The sequence below is a fragment of the Ursus maritimus genome, unplaced genomic scaffold (genome assembly GCF_017311325.1).
Source record: "Ursus maritimus isolate PB19 unplaced genomic scaffold, ASM1731132v1 scaffold_32, whole genome shotgun sequence".
Taxonomy (NCBI): domain Eukaryota; kingdom Metazoa; phylum Chordata; class Mammalia; order Carnivora; family Ursidae; genus Ursus; species Ursus maritimus.
The window spans coordinates 11,619,308-11,631,843 of NW_024425786.1; the positions used below are offsets into that span (position 1 = coordinate 11,619,308).

Here is a 12,536-nt window from a genome sequence, read left to right on the forward strand (position 1 = left end):
CCCCCCCCCCCCCCCGCAGTCATTGTCTGAAACTGGGAGTGTGCACTGGAGATCACCTAAAGCAGGGGCCAGATCGGGAAGAGAGACTCGGCACAGGGGAGCTGGAAGGACAATGGGGTGGTAGGAAGGGCCGCAGCAGAGACTACACCACAGGCCTACTAGGGAACTTCTCGTCCAGGGGTTTACAGACTGTGTTAAGCAAGATTCTGAGGATCTGTTTGAAGAAGCAAATACAGCCTATCAGAAAAGGCTTGAGGCTCCTCGAACATTTCAACCTACTTCGTCTGGTGCCCGATCTATGGCTAACAAACCAAGTAGAAAGCCTTATTTTTGGCCAGAGATGAAGAGAGGTTTACCCAAGATCACCCAGTGGGTACATGCCACTGCAGGGACTGAACCCCAATTTCTCAACACCCCGCTTATCTCAGCAAAGAAATTCCCAGAGAGAGCAGATGAGCTGGCCTTCCAACGGTTGGCCTGCATTCCACAAATGCCCTGCCCCACAGCCATTTCTAGAAAAAGTCACCCATTGAAAAAATCCACATTGCTGTAGAGATTTCCGCTGTCACAGGCCCTGGCTGTGCCAAGCCACAGCCTCCTGATGTGAGCTCACTAATGCCCAGGCCCCGTTCCCAGACAGAGCCCTGGAGAATCAGGCCCCTCCTCTGGCTTCTATTTGTTATCAGTAGAAGATTGTCAGGAGAACCTGGGTCCAGACCCCGGGAGAAAGTCAGGCAGGGAGGGCAGACTTTGCACCTGCCTTCCACTTTGACCTCAATGCAGACGTTTTTCAAAAGCTCCCCAAGTGATCCATGCGCAGCCAGAGGGTGTGAATCCTGGGTCCAGTTCCCTCACCGCCATGTACAAAAGAGCAGCCTGAGAACCAGAGAGGTTAAGTGACTTGCCTAAGGTCACACAGTGCATTAAGAGAGATGGAACGAGCTCCGGGGACCGGACCATGTGTCCACGGTGGTGGTAGATAGCCGATACTGAAGTTATACTTGTGGAATGAATCAAAAATAACAAGCACGCTTGAAAGCACTTACGTGTCAAGTACTGAGCTAAGCACTCCATGAGCATTAGGTCATTTGATTATCCTAACAACCCTACGAGATGGGCACTGTGTTTCTCTCCATTTCACAGAGCAGGCAACCAGCCACTGAGAGGTTAAGAAACGGGCCTAAAGTCACACAGCTAAACGTAGAGCTGGGATTTGAACCCAGGCATTTTTGCCCTAGAATCCTTGCTCGTAACCTCCACAGTATCCCACTTTTCAGTTTATCCCTTCTCAGGGAATGAGCGAAGCCAACCATAAATGAGGAAACTGAAAGCCAGGAAAGCCCCATGATTTCCACTCAGAGAACCACTGCACATCAAAGCAGGGGTGACCTTCCCAAGGTCCCAATGGTGCCAGAGCCAACCCCAGAACCCAGGAGCCCAGCCTCCACCCCAGCACCCCCGTTCCCCGCATCCCCAGACCCCCACTCACCCTGGCAGGCGTCCTCCACCTTCTCGTAGCCGGCCTGACACAGGCACTGCCCGATGGGCACGAGCCACTCGCCGTCCACCGCGCAGTGCATGCGGGGCTCCTCGCCCCCCGGCGGCACCACGGCGTGCTCCACACACGTGCCGGCCACCGTGGCCAGGGAGGGCGCGTCCGAGCCCGCGATGGTCTCGGGGAAGCGGGCCAGGCCCTGCAGCAGCTCGGGGCACTTCTTGTAGTAGACGCGGACGGAGAGCAGCGCCACGCAGGCGCCGATGTCCTGGAAGGCCAGGTAGAAGCCCTTGCGGCGGAGCGGCCCCACGGAGCGCTCCTCCACGTTCAGCTTCACGTGGCGCGCCTCGAAGTCGCTGCTGACCGTGATCTCGTCGGGCGCGATGGTGTCGATCTTGGTGAACTGGCGCTTCTGGAAGTTCGTGCCGTAGTCCACGTCCGACTCGGCGTAGTAGAGGTTGAAGGTCTCCTTGCAGGAGCTGGCGCCCCCGGGGAAGCTGTTGCAGTCGCGCACGGTGAATTTGAGCTCGATGAAGATCCGCTCAGCCTCGCCGCGGTACACCCAGTTGGTGCGGAGCCAGTTGTCCTGGTCGCCGGCCACCACGTTGCACACGGAGTACATGTAGATGGGCATGTCGTCCATGATGTTCTGCATCAGGTCCCACTGCACGGGGCGAGGGGGACAGCTTAGTGTGGGCAGGCACCCGGGGAGATGCTGAGGCCCAGGGGCAAGGCCCCCGTGGCAGAGTGGGGCATCGGGACGACGCTTTACATTCTCGCGAGCGTCATTAACAGGGAAGGAAACTGAGGCCCAGAGAGGAGCTACAGGTCACCCTCACGGGCTAACTGTGGCTGAGCTACGACCTGTCCTTCTGGGGTCTCTGACCCCAGGGTCAGGGTGCTGGGCCTCTCTATTGGACTGGGAGCCAGGGGTGGAGTCTGGGGGATCCGTGTGACCTCGGGTGAATCACTTAAGCTCTGTGAGCCTCGAAGTCTGCATCTGTACAATGGGGACAGGATCTGCCTCACAGAATGGCCGTGAGGATGAACGACAGAGGGTCTACAAACTGCTAAGCACATTGGCTGGCACGGGTAAGACAAAGCAGCTCTCAACAGGCAGCTGGTATCACTAGTCGTAATAGTAGTACTGACTGGACGTGCGTATGTACGGACGGTGTGAGGGGCAGGGGAAAGGGTTAAGTCAAAAAGAATGGATGAGGGGTGCCTGGGTGGCTCAGTTGGTTGGGCATCTGCCTTCGGCTCAGGTCATGATCTCAGGGTCCTGGGATCGAGCCCCACATCACTGGGTTCCCTGCTCACTATATTCTCCCTCTGTTGCTCCCCCTGCTTGTGTTCTCTCGTTCTCTCTCTTTCTTAAATAAATAAATAAAATGATTAAAAAAAAAAAAAGAATGAATGATCCTGCATTATTTAGATCTTGGCTTTGGAACAGACCGGCACACGGTCTTCCCCCCTCAGAACATCAGCTCAGTCTCCTCTGGGAAGACTTGGGCCAAGTGCCCCCTCTGGCTCCCGCAGTCTCCATATTCCCTTTATCACAGCACTTGGCATCTATGTGGTGACACCTACACCTGGCTCCCATACCAGACTCTGAGCTCGTCGGGGGAAGGACGGCATTGCATTCATTTATGTACCCCCGGGGCCTACGTGGAACAGAGTAGGTGCTCAGGAAAGTATCTGTTGAATGAACAAGTGAATGAATGAATGAATAAAAGCAGAGGGGCTGGGGAACGAGGCCTGCGCTACACTGTATGACACTGGCCAAGGCCTCACTCAAATGCCCTTGGGCCTCAGTTTCCCACTCTGTATAATGAGAGGGTTGGATTAGGTGATCTGTGCTCCTTCCCAGCTGGACATTCCAGGATTCTGGAAATCTATACAGCTGTATCTCAGGCCCGCACGGGGCTAAGGTGACCAGGGACAAGCACCTGACTCACACAGATCGGGCCAGCGGTGGGAACTGCCCCAAGTAGACCTCTGGAGATGTACTTCTCCCTGGCTCAGGACCCCAGGACAAACTCAGCAAGGGCCCATTATATAGACGGGAAAACTGAGACCCAGAGAGCAGCAGTTATCTTCCCCAAGATCACACAAAGCCGGGAAAAGGATCCCAGTGTCTTGCCCACCAGTCCTGGTGACAGTTGGGCAGGGAAAGGGGGCAGGTCTTGGGTGGAGATGAGGCAATACAAACTCAGCCCCTAGCAGGAAGGGGAAGTAAAGGCTGGGGGAGAAGGGAGAGGGGCAAGCAGGAAGGAACTGGATCCGGTTTCCCCCGGGGCAACAGGAACCTGGGAGCCACTGCTCCGGGTCTCTCCCTTACCCCTCACCTTCTGGGCTGGGACTTTGAAGACAGGGAGCCTTTAACCCCTTCCTCCCAAGAGGTAGATGGAGGAAACTAGAGGGGGTTCCTCTGGGCATCCAAGGGTCCCTGCTCTGCTGGGGCCTCCAGCCATCTCCCTGGCCCTTTCTTCCTCTCCCTTCCCCACATTCCAACCCCCAGCACGCCACCCCCACCCCGGATCTGGGAGGGCAGACTCTGAGCCCGGTGTGGTAAACAGGAGTGTGATCCCTGGCTAAGCTGTTCAATTTAGGCTGGCCCCATCCTCCCTGGGTTTCAGTTTCCCCATCCCCATGCCACCGCTTGACCTTGTAGGCTTACCCCTTTGCCATATGGGTGCGTGAGCCAGCCGAGTTCCCCTTTAGCCGCAGCAAAGTCCAACAGTACAACTGCAAGAGATGGGAGGGAGGGCCCATGAGCTTGGGGGCGTCTCTAAGACTCAGGCCATGGCGGGAAAGGTGAGAGTCCCCCAGGAGCCCCAAGAGGCCTTGATGGCTTCCTCAGCTCTCATAGAAAGACCCCACTATACGGGGTCACTATATCCCAAAGACCTGTCCCCTGACAGAGAGGGAAACAGGGACCCAGGGAAGGGAGGGGACCCAGGCAAAGCCATGCGACAGGCTGGGTGAGGACTAGGCCCCCCATTTCCCAGGCCACAGTTCCAGCCATGCCACCTCCCCCCTTGGTTAGCCCCCAGCAGGGCAGAGCAGGACAGAGCTCAGCCCAGCAGGGGGACAGCAGCTGGGCAGAGAGCTGGGGTGGGCAGGGCTGGTAAGTGACACCACACCCGCCCCGTCTGCTTCCGGAAACAAGGCCCCTCAGCAGCACTTCACATGCATGTGGGCCTCGGGGACACTCATGTGTGCTCCTGCCACATCCCCCCCCAGCACGAAACACCCCCACCCCACCCAGGCCACGTAGCACATACATCAGCAGCACATATGTGCATACATGGCTCGTGGCACTCCCAGAGGGCTGTTAACAGGTGGGAAGAGCCCCAGGGAGGAGAGGGGGGACGATGAGTGGGGGGTTTCTGGAAACTGATCCTCCCACCACAAAAGCCACAGAGCAGGCAGAATAAAGCTCTGAACCCATAGGGCCTCTAGGAGGGGCCCAAAGATACACACAGCTGGCGAGGTCCCGTCCCTGGGAAAGTCGCTCCCTCTGCCCTGTCCTTCACACCCTGGCTACTACCCTGGCAGCGGTGCCTGGGGGGACAGAGATGGAAACCTTTCGAGGGGACTTCCAGGCCCACAGAGATCAGCTGCCAGGCCCATGCTGTCCCCAGAGAGGCAACTGAAGCCTGACGGAGGGACACACTGCCAGCGGCCTCCCTAGTTCGAGCCCTGCCCTTGGGCAGCTCCCATCGGTCCACCCCTGGCTCTTTGGCAGGCTCAGTGGCTATAGCCAAGACCCAAGACCCCGGGTAGTGTCCCTCCTCCATCGCCAAGTCAAGTCCGGGTCCCATCAGGCACCACCACCGTCCCTAGAGAGAAAGGACACTGGGGGAGCTCCGGCAGGGAACCTAGACAATGCCCCCCCCCCCCATTCAGAGAGTAAAATCCTCAGGTGGAGGAAGGAGGAGACCAAGCACTCACTGCCTTGGAGCATGAGGAATATGGCCTCAAGAAGCAGCATTCCTCAAGCCTAGGACTTGGAAGAATGACTCTAAGCACGGGACCGGGCAGGCAGGGGGCAGAGATGGGCCCGATTTAGGGGTGGGGATGGAGTGAGGGGACTGAGAGAGGAGTCCTGGAAATCCTCTCCTGGGGTTAGGACGGCCTCCTCCCCTGGGCTGAAGGCCCCCAGGACTGATGCGAGGCATTGCCCCCAGCTGCTGACCTGGGCCAAATCTCTCTAGGAAGGGCTCTGCAGCCCAGACCGGGAAGAGGAAATCCGATGTGGCACCTGTCCCAAGGCTACTGGGATAGGGGAGGGTGCCTGGAGGCGGGTGGGGTAGGGGCACAGATTTGTTTGGGCATGCCCGGGGCCCAGGCTTGGAAAACTCACTCACCCCACTAGCAAATGGAATGTTCTAGCTACAAAGGAAGGAATCTGGGGGTTCCTGGCTCCAGCTGGGTGGTAGGAGGACAAGAGTGAGTGCCCCCCACAGTTCTAGACATCCCCTCCTCCCCGGACTGGTAGGAAGCTGCAGACTGTGCCCCCAAGGGAGGGGGGCTCAGGGCTCCCAGGCTCTGAAGGGTTAACCTGGCCCAGAGGAACCCCACCACCCCTGCCAGAGCACATTCCCCTTCCAGCCCCAGGCCTGGCTCTAGAAGTATCACGGGGCTCAATCTGAGAAGAAAAGAAGCCTTCACACAGGAAGGAGCCTCCCCAGGGGGCTTCCAGCCACAGCCCCCTCCCTGGAAATTCCCTAGAACCGATCACCAGGAACCAGAGCCCGGGCCCTGGTGCGGCTCTCTCTCCCTGAGCTCTTCCAGGGACAGAAGGCTCGGGTTCCCTGGAACGGGTGGGGGGGGGGTGGCAGGGAGCCCCTTGGTTGCCCCTGAAGCCTTCACTGAGAAGCCCTGGCTGGGCAGGGCTCATCCAGGAGCCCTCAATCCCTCTTGCCACCCCTTAGGAAACCTCCCTCTCCGACTTCCCTGCCTTCAGGTCCATCACGAATGTCATACTGCTTTCTTTACTCAAACACAGCACTACCTGGGGTCACCTCCCTGCTCCCCACATCCCACTTTAACCGAAACCAGCTAATTCCTAAAGAAAGGGGGCTCTGTGGGAAAAAAGGGAACAGAGGGCAAACGGGGCTCTTACAGAAGCCAGCCAAGGACTTTCCAGGGCCCCGGAGCCCTCTCCAGCCCCTTCCCATCAGCCACCTCATCAGCACCACTGCATCCGTGCCCAGCTACTCGGCTTCCCAGGAAAATCAGCCATGAAACCACAATGCCGGGGGCCCTGGGCTCCAGCGGCTCCAGAAGCCAGACGCTCAGAGCTGACCCTCTGTGCAGAGGGCCCGCAGGCTGGCAAGGGCTTAGCTTGTGCCTCCCTCAGTTTCCCCATTTGCAAAATGAGGACAGATTCAGTGGCTGTCCACTGGCAGAATCCAGACAGGCTCCATCTGGGTCTCCAAATGCATTCTGGCTCCTCTACCCACAGGGTGGAAGCGAGAAAGGAGAAGGGAAGTGAGCAGCAGCCTGGGTTAAGGGTGGAAGGGGCCTGTGGGTCCTTCTCTCTGCCCACACGACCCCCCCATCTACCTCCCGACAGATCTACCACATTTGGCCCCAAAACCAAAGAACAGAACCCACCAGCAGCTGCCAGCTGGGCCAACACCCCCCCACCACCACCACTGTAGGGCATACCTAGGGAGTTGTTCACAGGGACTCTTGGAGCCTAAGTAAAAATATTCCCCCACCCCAGGACTCTCCAATACCCACCCTCTTCCTCCTCCGTCCCATGGAGGGGGCGGCTAGTGGGCTAGGCTGGGGAGGGCACAATGTGGGGCACGAGGACTAGGCGGCTCCAGGCTTTCAGGCTGGTGGCCGGGCTGCAGCACACCCGCTCAGTAGTGTGGGTCCTGCCTAATCCCCTCGCCCCAGGACAGCCTTCCAGAAAAGCCTGTAGTGATTCCAGCTGTCTCTCCCCTTCTCTCCAAGCACAGTCCCCCAGGAAGGGGGAGGACCAAAAGCTGGGGGGTAGAGAGAAGGGGGGTGAGTACTGGAGATGGCAGAAATCCCTGCCGCCCACTCCTGCAAGTTGGGACCCGGAACCCTGACCCATGCAGGAACCGGGACAGGATGTGCCCCCCACCTCCACCTCCGAGAGCTCCAGCTCTGGCCTCTTTTCCTCTCAACTTGGAAAAGCAAAACCTCCCACCCCTTTTTGGGAGGCAGAAAAAGAAAGCAAGGCTCAAGGAAACTTCTCACCGGCCTGGGTTTCCTCTGCACTTCCCCCTGCTGGAGCCTGCGGAAGCCTCGCTCTGCCCAGGCAGACGGGGAAAACTTGCTCTCACTGTTGGAAACCGAAGCCGGCCTCGGCTGGGTGGACAGGAAGGTCCTCGGCCAAGGGCAGGAGCCCCCATCCGCTCGGCGACCCTAGCCGAGGGGCAACGCCCCCACTCACACACCTGCCCCGCCCAGGGCAAAGTCTGCGGGGCCCCTCACCCGGCGCCGCTCCGGGAGCGCTGGGGTGGGGGTGGGTGATTCAGTCCCCCACCCCCGGATGCCCGGACTCCCCAGTGGCCCTTGGGGTGACGGCTCCACACCTTGAGAGACCGCGCCCCCACCTGCCGCATTTCCTCGTTCTGAGTCACCCCTTGCTCAGAACGCTTGACTTTGGGACTTCCTGTCCGCACTCGCAGCCCCGAACCTGACCCCCGAGCCTGGGAATGCGGGTTGGGAAGACATGGAGGCTCTGCGTGGGCAGGTTGGCCCGAAACTCCCCCCCATACTCTCCTGCCCGACTGGAGGCAAAGGGAGGCGTGGAGAAAATCTCCGGGAGCAGGGGCTTCCGCAGAGGGCTCCCTGCCGGCCGGAGAGCCCCCTCCCCAAAAATGAGGGGCCTCCACAGGAATGCTTCTCCGCGAAATCGGGGCAAGCGGGTTAGTGAAGACAGGACACCAAGAGGCTGAGTCCGCGGAAAGCCCCTCAGGCACCCCGTTCTCCAAGGGACCCCCGCACCCCCGTCGGAACGCGTTCCCGAAGCCGCCGCCGGGGCTGCGACCGCGTGGCCCGCGCCTCGGCCCCTTCTCGGCGGCCTCCGAGCCCCTTGCGCCCGGCCACCACCCCTTAGTCCCCAGAGGCCCCGTAACCCCGGGCGGGGGGTCCCAGATTCGTCGCGAGGGCAGCGCGCGCGCCCTCCCGACCCCAGCACACCGGGGCTGGCGACGCCGGGTCGGTTTCCAAAGTTGCGCGCGTCGCCCCGCGGGGCTCCGAGAGGCTGGGGGTACCGGGGTCGGGACGCCCGGGCTGCGGCAGGCCGGGGCGGCCCCGCGCGCACACTCACCTTCCTTGCCCTGCGCCGCGGCGGCCGCGGCCAGCACGCAGCCCCACAGCAGGGCCAGGCAGGCGCGGGGCGCCAGACGCTCCATGCCGCCTCCTCGCTCCGGGCCGGGTCCTCGGCTCCCGCACGCCCGCACGCCCGCACGCCCGCCTCTCTGCCCGCTCCCGCCCGCGGCCCGCGCGCAACTTCTCGCCTCCTGCCCCAGTCCTTAATGGAAGTTGGGTGAGAACCGGCTCGTGTTCATTCATGCCCCGCGCTGACGTCACCGAAGCCACGCCCTTAGGAATGTCTTTAAAGGGGCAGGGCTGGCACCGGGCTAGAAGGGAGGGGAGTCCCGAGGGGTTTGAGGAGGACCTTGGGGCCCTCTGGGCTGCCTGGAGCCCCCCAGGCCCTCCCAAGTTTCAGCTCTGAGCCAGGATTCTCAGCCCCCGACGTGGGGATGGTCGGCCCTGAGCCATCTGCACTCTCATCCTTCGCCCTCGGAATGGGGCTCAACGTGGGCCTGCCGGCCTGGGCTGATTCGGGCTGGGGGGCAAGAAGCAGTTGTCTCCCCAGCAGCGGGCCTAGGAGGGGAGCTGCGAAATAGACTGGGAGGCCCCTCTTTCTAGGACCTCTGGAGGGCCGACCAAACCGGTGGAGGTCGAGAGCATCTCTGCTAGAGAACCTTTAAGAAAACCGTAATCTAAGAGCAACCACCTCTAGGAATGAATCAGACATGGATTATCTCATGTAATTCTCCTCTGGGAGCCAGGTATCATTATCCCCATTTTACAGAAAAGGACACTGAGGCTCCGAGAGCTTACACACATGCCCAAAGGTGGCACAGCGCAAAGGAAGTAGAGCCAGGATTTGAATCTAGGTGGTCTCTGCGTGAACCGCTGCCGCATGCTGGGCCAGGGCAGGGAGAAGGCTGCTTGGTGGAGCACCCCATCCCCCAGCCCGGGCACGGATGAATCAGTCGGTCTGTTTCAATATTTTGGAGGGCACCTGCCTCCCACCTGCCCCTTCAAGGGGCCTCTCCCCAAAGGCTCCTCAGACGTGAGCTCATCTCCCCTCCTGTCGGAAGCGGCGAAGCGGCTGGTGAAACAAACGGGAAATGTCCTCTCACCCGCCTGCCGGCCACCCACAGCTACCTGTTGCCCAATCACCATTTGGCCAATCCTGGAGGAGCTGCTGCAGCCGGCCTGACTCCCTGAGAGGCTCCAGGCCCCTCTGTCCACCTCCCTTCTCTTTGACCCCATCCTTGACTCTCCTTGACTCCCCTGGACCTATTTGCCAAAGGCCAAGCTGGGCCTCCAGCACCCACGTCCTCCCTGCCAGATGTGGACATCTTGGCCTCTTGGCCTTGGCGCCTGCCCCTGGGAAGCGGGTCCAGACTCCTCCTCTGGAGCAGGAGGAGGGCTAATTACAGGTGTTGGGGCAGCGTAATTAAAGCCTTTGACCAAGATGATAGGAGAGTCTTGGTGTTCTGAGAGTCCGCGAGCGTGCAAATGTCCATGAGAGGGAGTGTTGGTGTGCGCGTGTGTGAGTGCACGTGGGGGTGTGTGCGTGAGTGCGTGCAGACATGTGCGTATGGGTGTGAGCGCAGGAATGTTGGTGTGTGTGTGAGCATGTGTGTAAGCACATGTGGGTGTAAGAGGATGTGTGTGTGAGTGTGTAACGTAGCAAGGGTTGAGAACATAGGCTGTGGAGTCAACCCACGGGTTTTTGGACGTCTCCCTCCTCTGAGGCTCCGTCTGCTCATCCGGAAGATGGCTAAACCTCCCTCGGAGGGTTATGGTGACGATCGAGGAAGGTCGTCCGTGTCAACCGCACGGGCTGTGGCTGTGGGACGTACTTGTTAAACCCCCGCTGTGACTATGGTTGCATGCGGCTGGGCCAGAGGCAGCAGCATCCGGGCCTGTGGAGCGCGCTGGGCGCCCTCGATGGCCCATGCATTGTGTGTGTGTGTGTGTGTGCGCGCGCTAAATGTATGGATAAGTGTTTTGCATGTTGTATTGGACGCTCTGGGCTGTGGCGAATGGAAGATTTCACGTGTTGTATGTAGGACCCTGCCCGTACACGTGTGTTACATGCCACGCGGGCTCTGTATGTTGGACATCACGCCAGAAGATACGCTCCAAAAGTGTGGGGACGTTTGTCTATAGAAACCAGTGGCTGACACATGGCAGGTGCTCAGCAAAGCCCCGCGCCGAGTGAGTGAACGAAGTAAAATGATTGCACGAAGGGGATGGTAAGCTCCATGTTGCCTGAGAGTCTGTGTGTGGCGGGTGTAGCGTGGATTTCCCTGCGTGGCCCCCCTAGCTTGGCGCCACGTGCCAGGGGTGCCGGCAGGCCCTGCTGGTTGTCTGCTGTGTGCCTGGAAGTATGCGCCCAGCTGGGGACCCAGAATGCAGGGACAGGTGTCGCTCATCTCTGACATGTGAGCAGAGGCCTGTGGGAAGGGGTGGTGTGTGCGCGGGAGGGGGGGTGGGGGGCGGGGGCAGCTCCTCGGTCTTTAGTCACTCACCTGGTGACACGCCCTTCCCTCTCTTCCTGTCCGACCTGACCCGGAGTCCTTCCCGCTCAGGGTGACTGGATGCTGACAAGGAAAGTTCTTTGGTGAGTCTTACGAAGCGGAAGCACCGAAAAGTGGTATTTATTGTGACATAATAAAGCCCTAATGGAGATGGCATTACCCCATAAAGGCCTCTGAGCCCGCAGGGAGTGAGGCTGGGGTACAGGCAGGTTGAGGCCGAGTGTGTTTGTGTGTGGCTGCCCCGGCCTCCTCGCCCAAGGTCCCCACCTCCAGCCCACCCGCCTGCTCAGGTGTCCTCCTTTGCTAGGGCTTGGCTGTGGGCTGAAAGCAGACGTCAAAGATCAACCTCCTCCCTCTGCACCCCCTCCCCTCAAATAAATAAATAAAGTTAGAGCGAGGACTCAGCAGAGGTAGAACTAGAAAGTGAAGTGTCTCTCATACCAGAGCCTAGTCTCCCTGCTCTTTCCTGACACACCATGTGTTTTCAAGCCTGCCTGCCTTTGTCTGAGCCGTATCCCCCATCTCCCTGGCACTCTGTCCACCTTGGCACCGCGACTCATTCTGTAAGACTCACCCAGGAGAGGAAACACTGGAGCCCCACATGTAGGGGAGTGTCTGCAGTGTGCAGGGAGACCGACTTATGGCCGAATGAATGACTGCACGGTGGGTGCAGCGGACCTGGATTCTGCCACTTAACCGACTCTGTGGCGTTGGCCGAGCCTTATAACCTCAGCTGCCTTATCCGTAAAATGGGCACAATAATAATGGTTTCCTCCTCCAGCGCTGCTGCTGGATGAAATGAGAATACATCATGCAAAGCTCTTGGCCCGTGTCTGGCACTCAGTGAGCGCTCACTAAATCTTAGCGATTTGTTACCTTCACAATCAGAAGTCACTTCTGAAAAGCCGCTGGGCTCCCCCAGGCCAAATTGCTTCACCCTGGAACAGGCCTCAGCTCTCAGGTTATAATTACTTCCTCACCTGCCCTCCCCGTTAGGCAGGGAGCTCCTGGAGGGACAGAGGCCGGGGTAGTCCATCTTGCCGTGCCCCACGGAGCCCGGGACGCAGCAGGCGCTCCGTAAATGCTTGCGGCTTGCACACACATGCGGGCACCAGGACTCCCATTTCCCCCCCCCCCAAATAACACGTGCCTCAATTGCAGCTGCAACTGGACTCGAAGTTCAGGCGAGGTTTTCGGGGTGAACT

The 12,536-nt window shown here is 59.6% G+C and overlaps 1 protein-coding gene across 1 annotated transcript in view; it reads right to left on the reverse strand.

Annotated features, from left to right (window-relative positions):
- EPHA2 (EPH receptor A2) overlaps positions 1-8,916 on the reverse strand; it is a 32,188-nt gene extending 23,272 nt beyond the window's left edge. Inside the window, exons 1-3 of the mRNA XM_040645830.1 lie at positions 8,817-8,916; positions 4,176-4,243; positions 1,490-2,159 (exon numbers count right to left, since the gene is read on the reverse strand). Of these exons, the coding sequence (XP_040501764.1) occupies positions 1,490-2,159; positions 4,176-4,243; positions 8,817-8,901 (823 nt within the window). The 5' untranslated portion in view covers positions 8,902-8,916. The remainder of the gene's footprint in view (positions 1-1,489; positions 2,160-4,175; positions 4,244-8,816) is intronic.
- Positions 8,917-12,536: the final 3,620 nt, after the last annotated feature.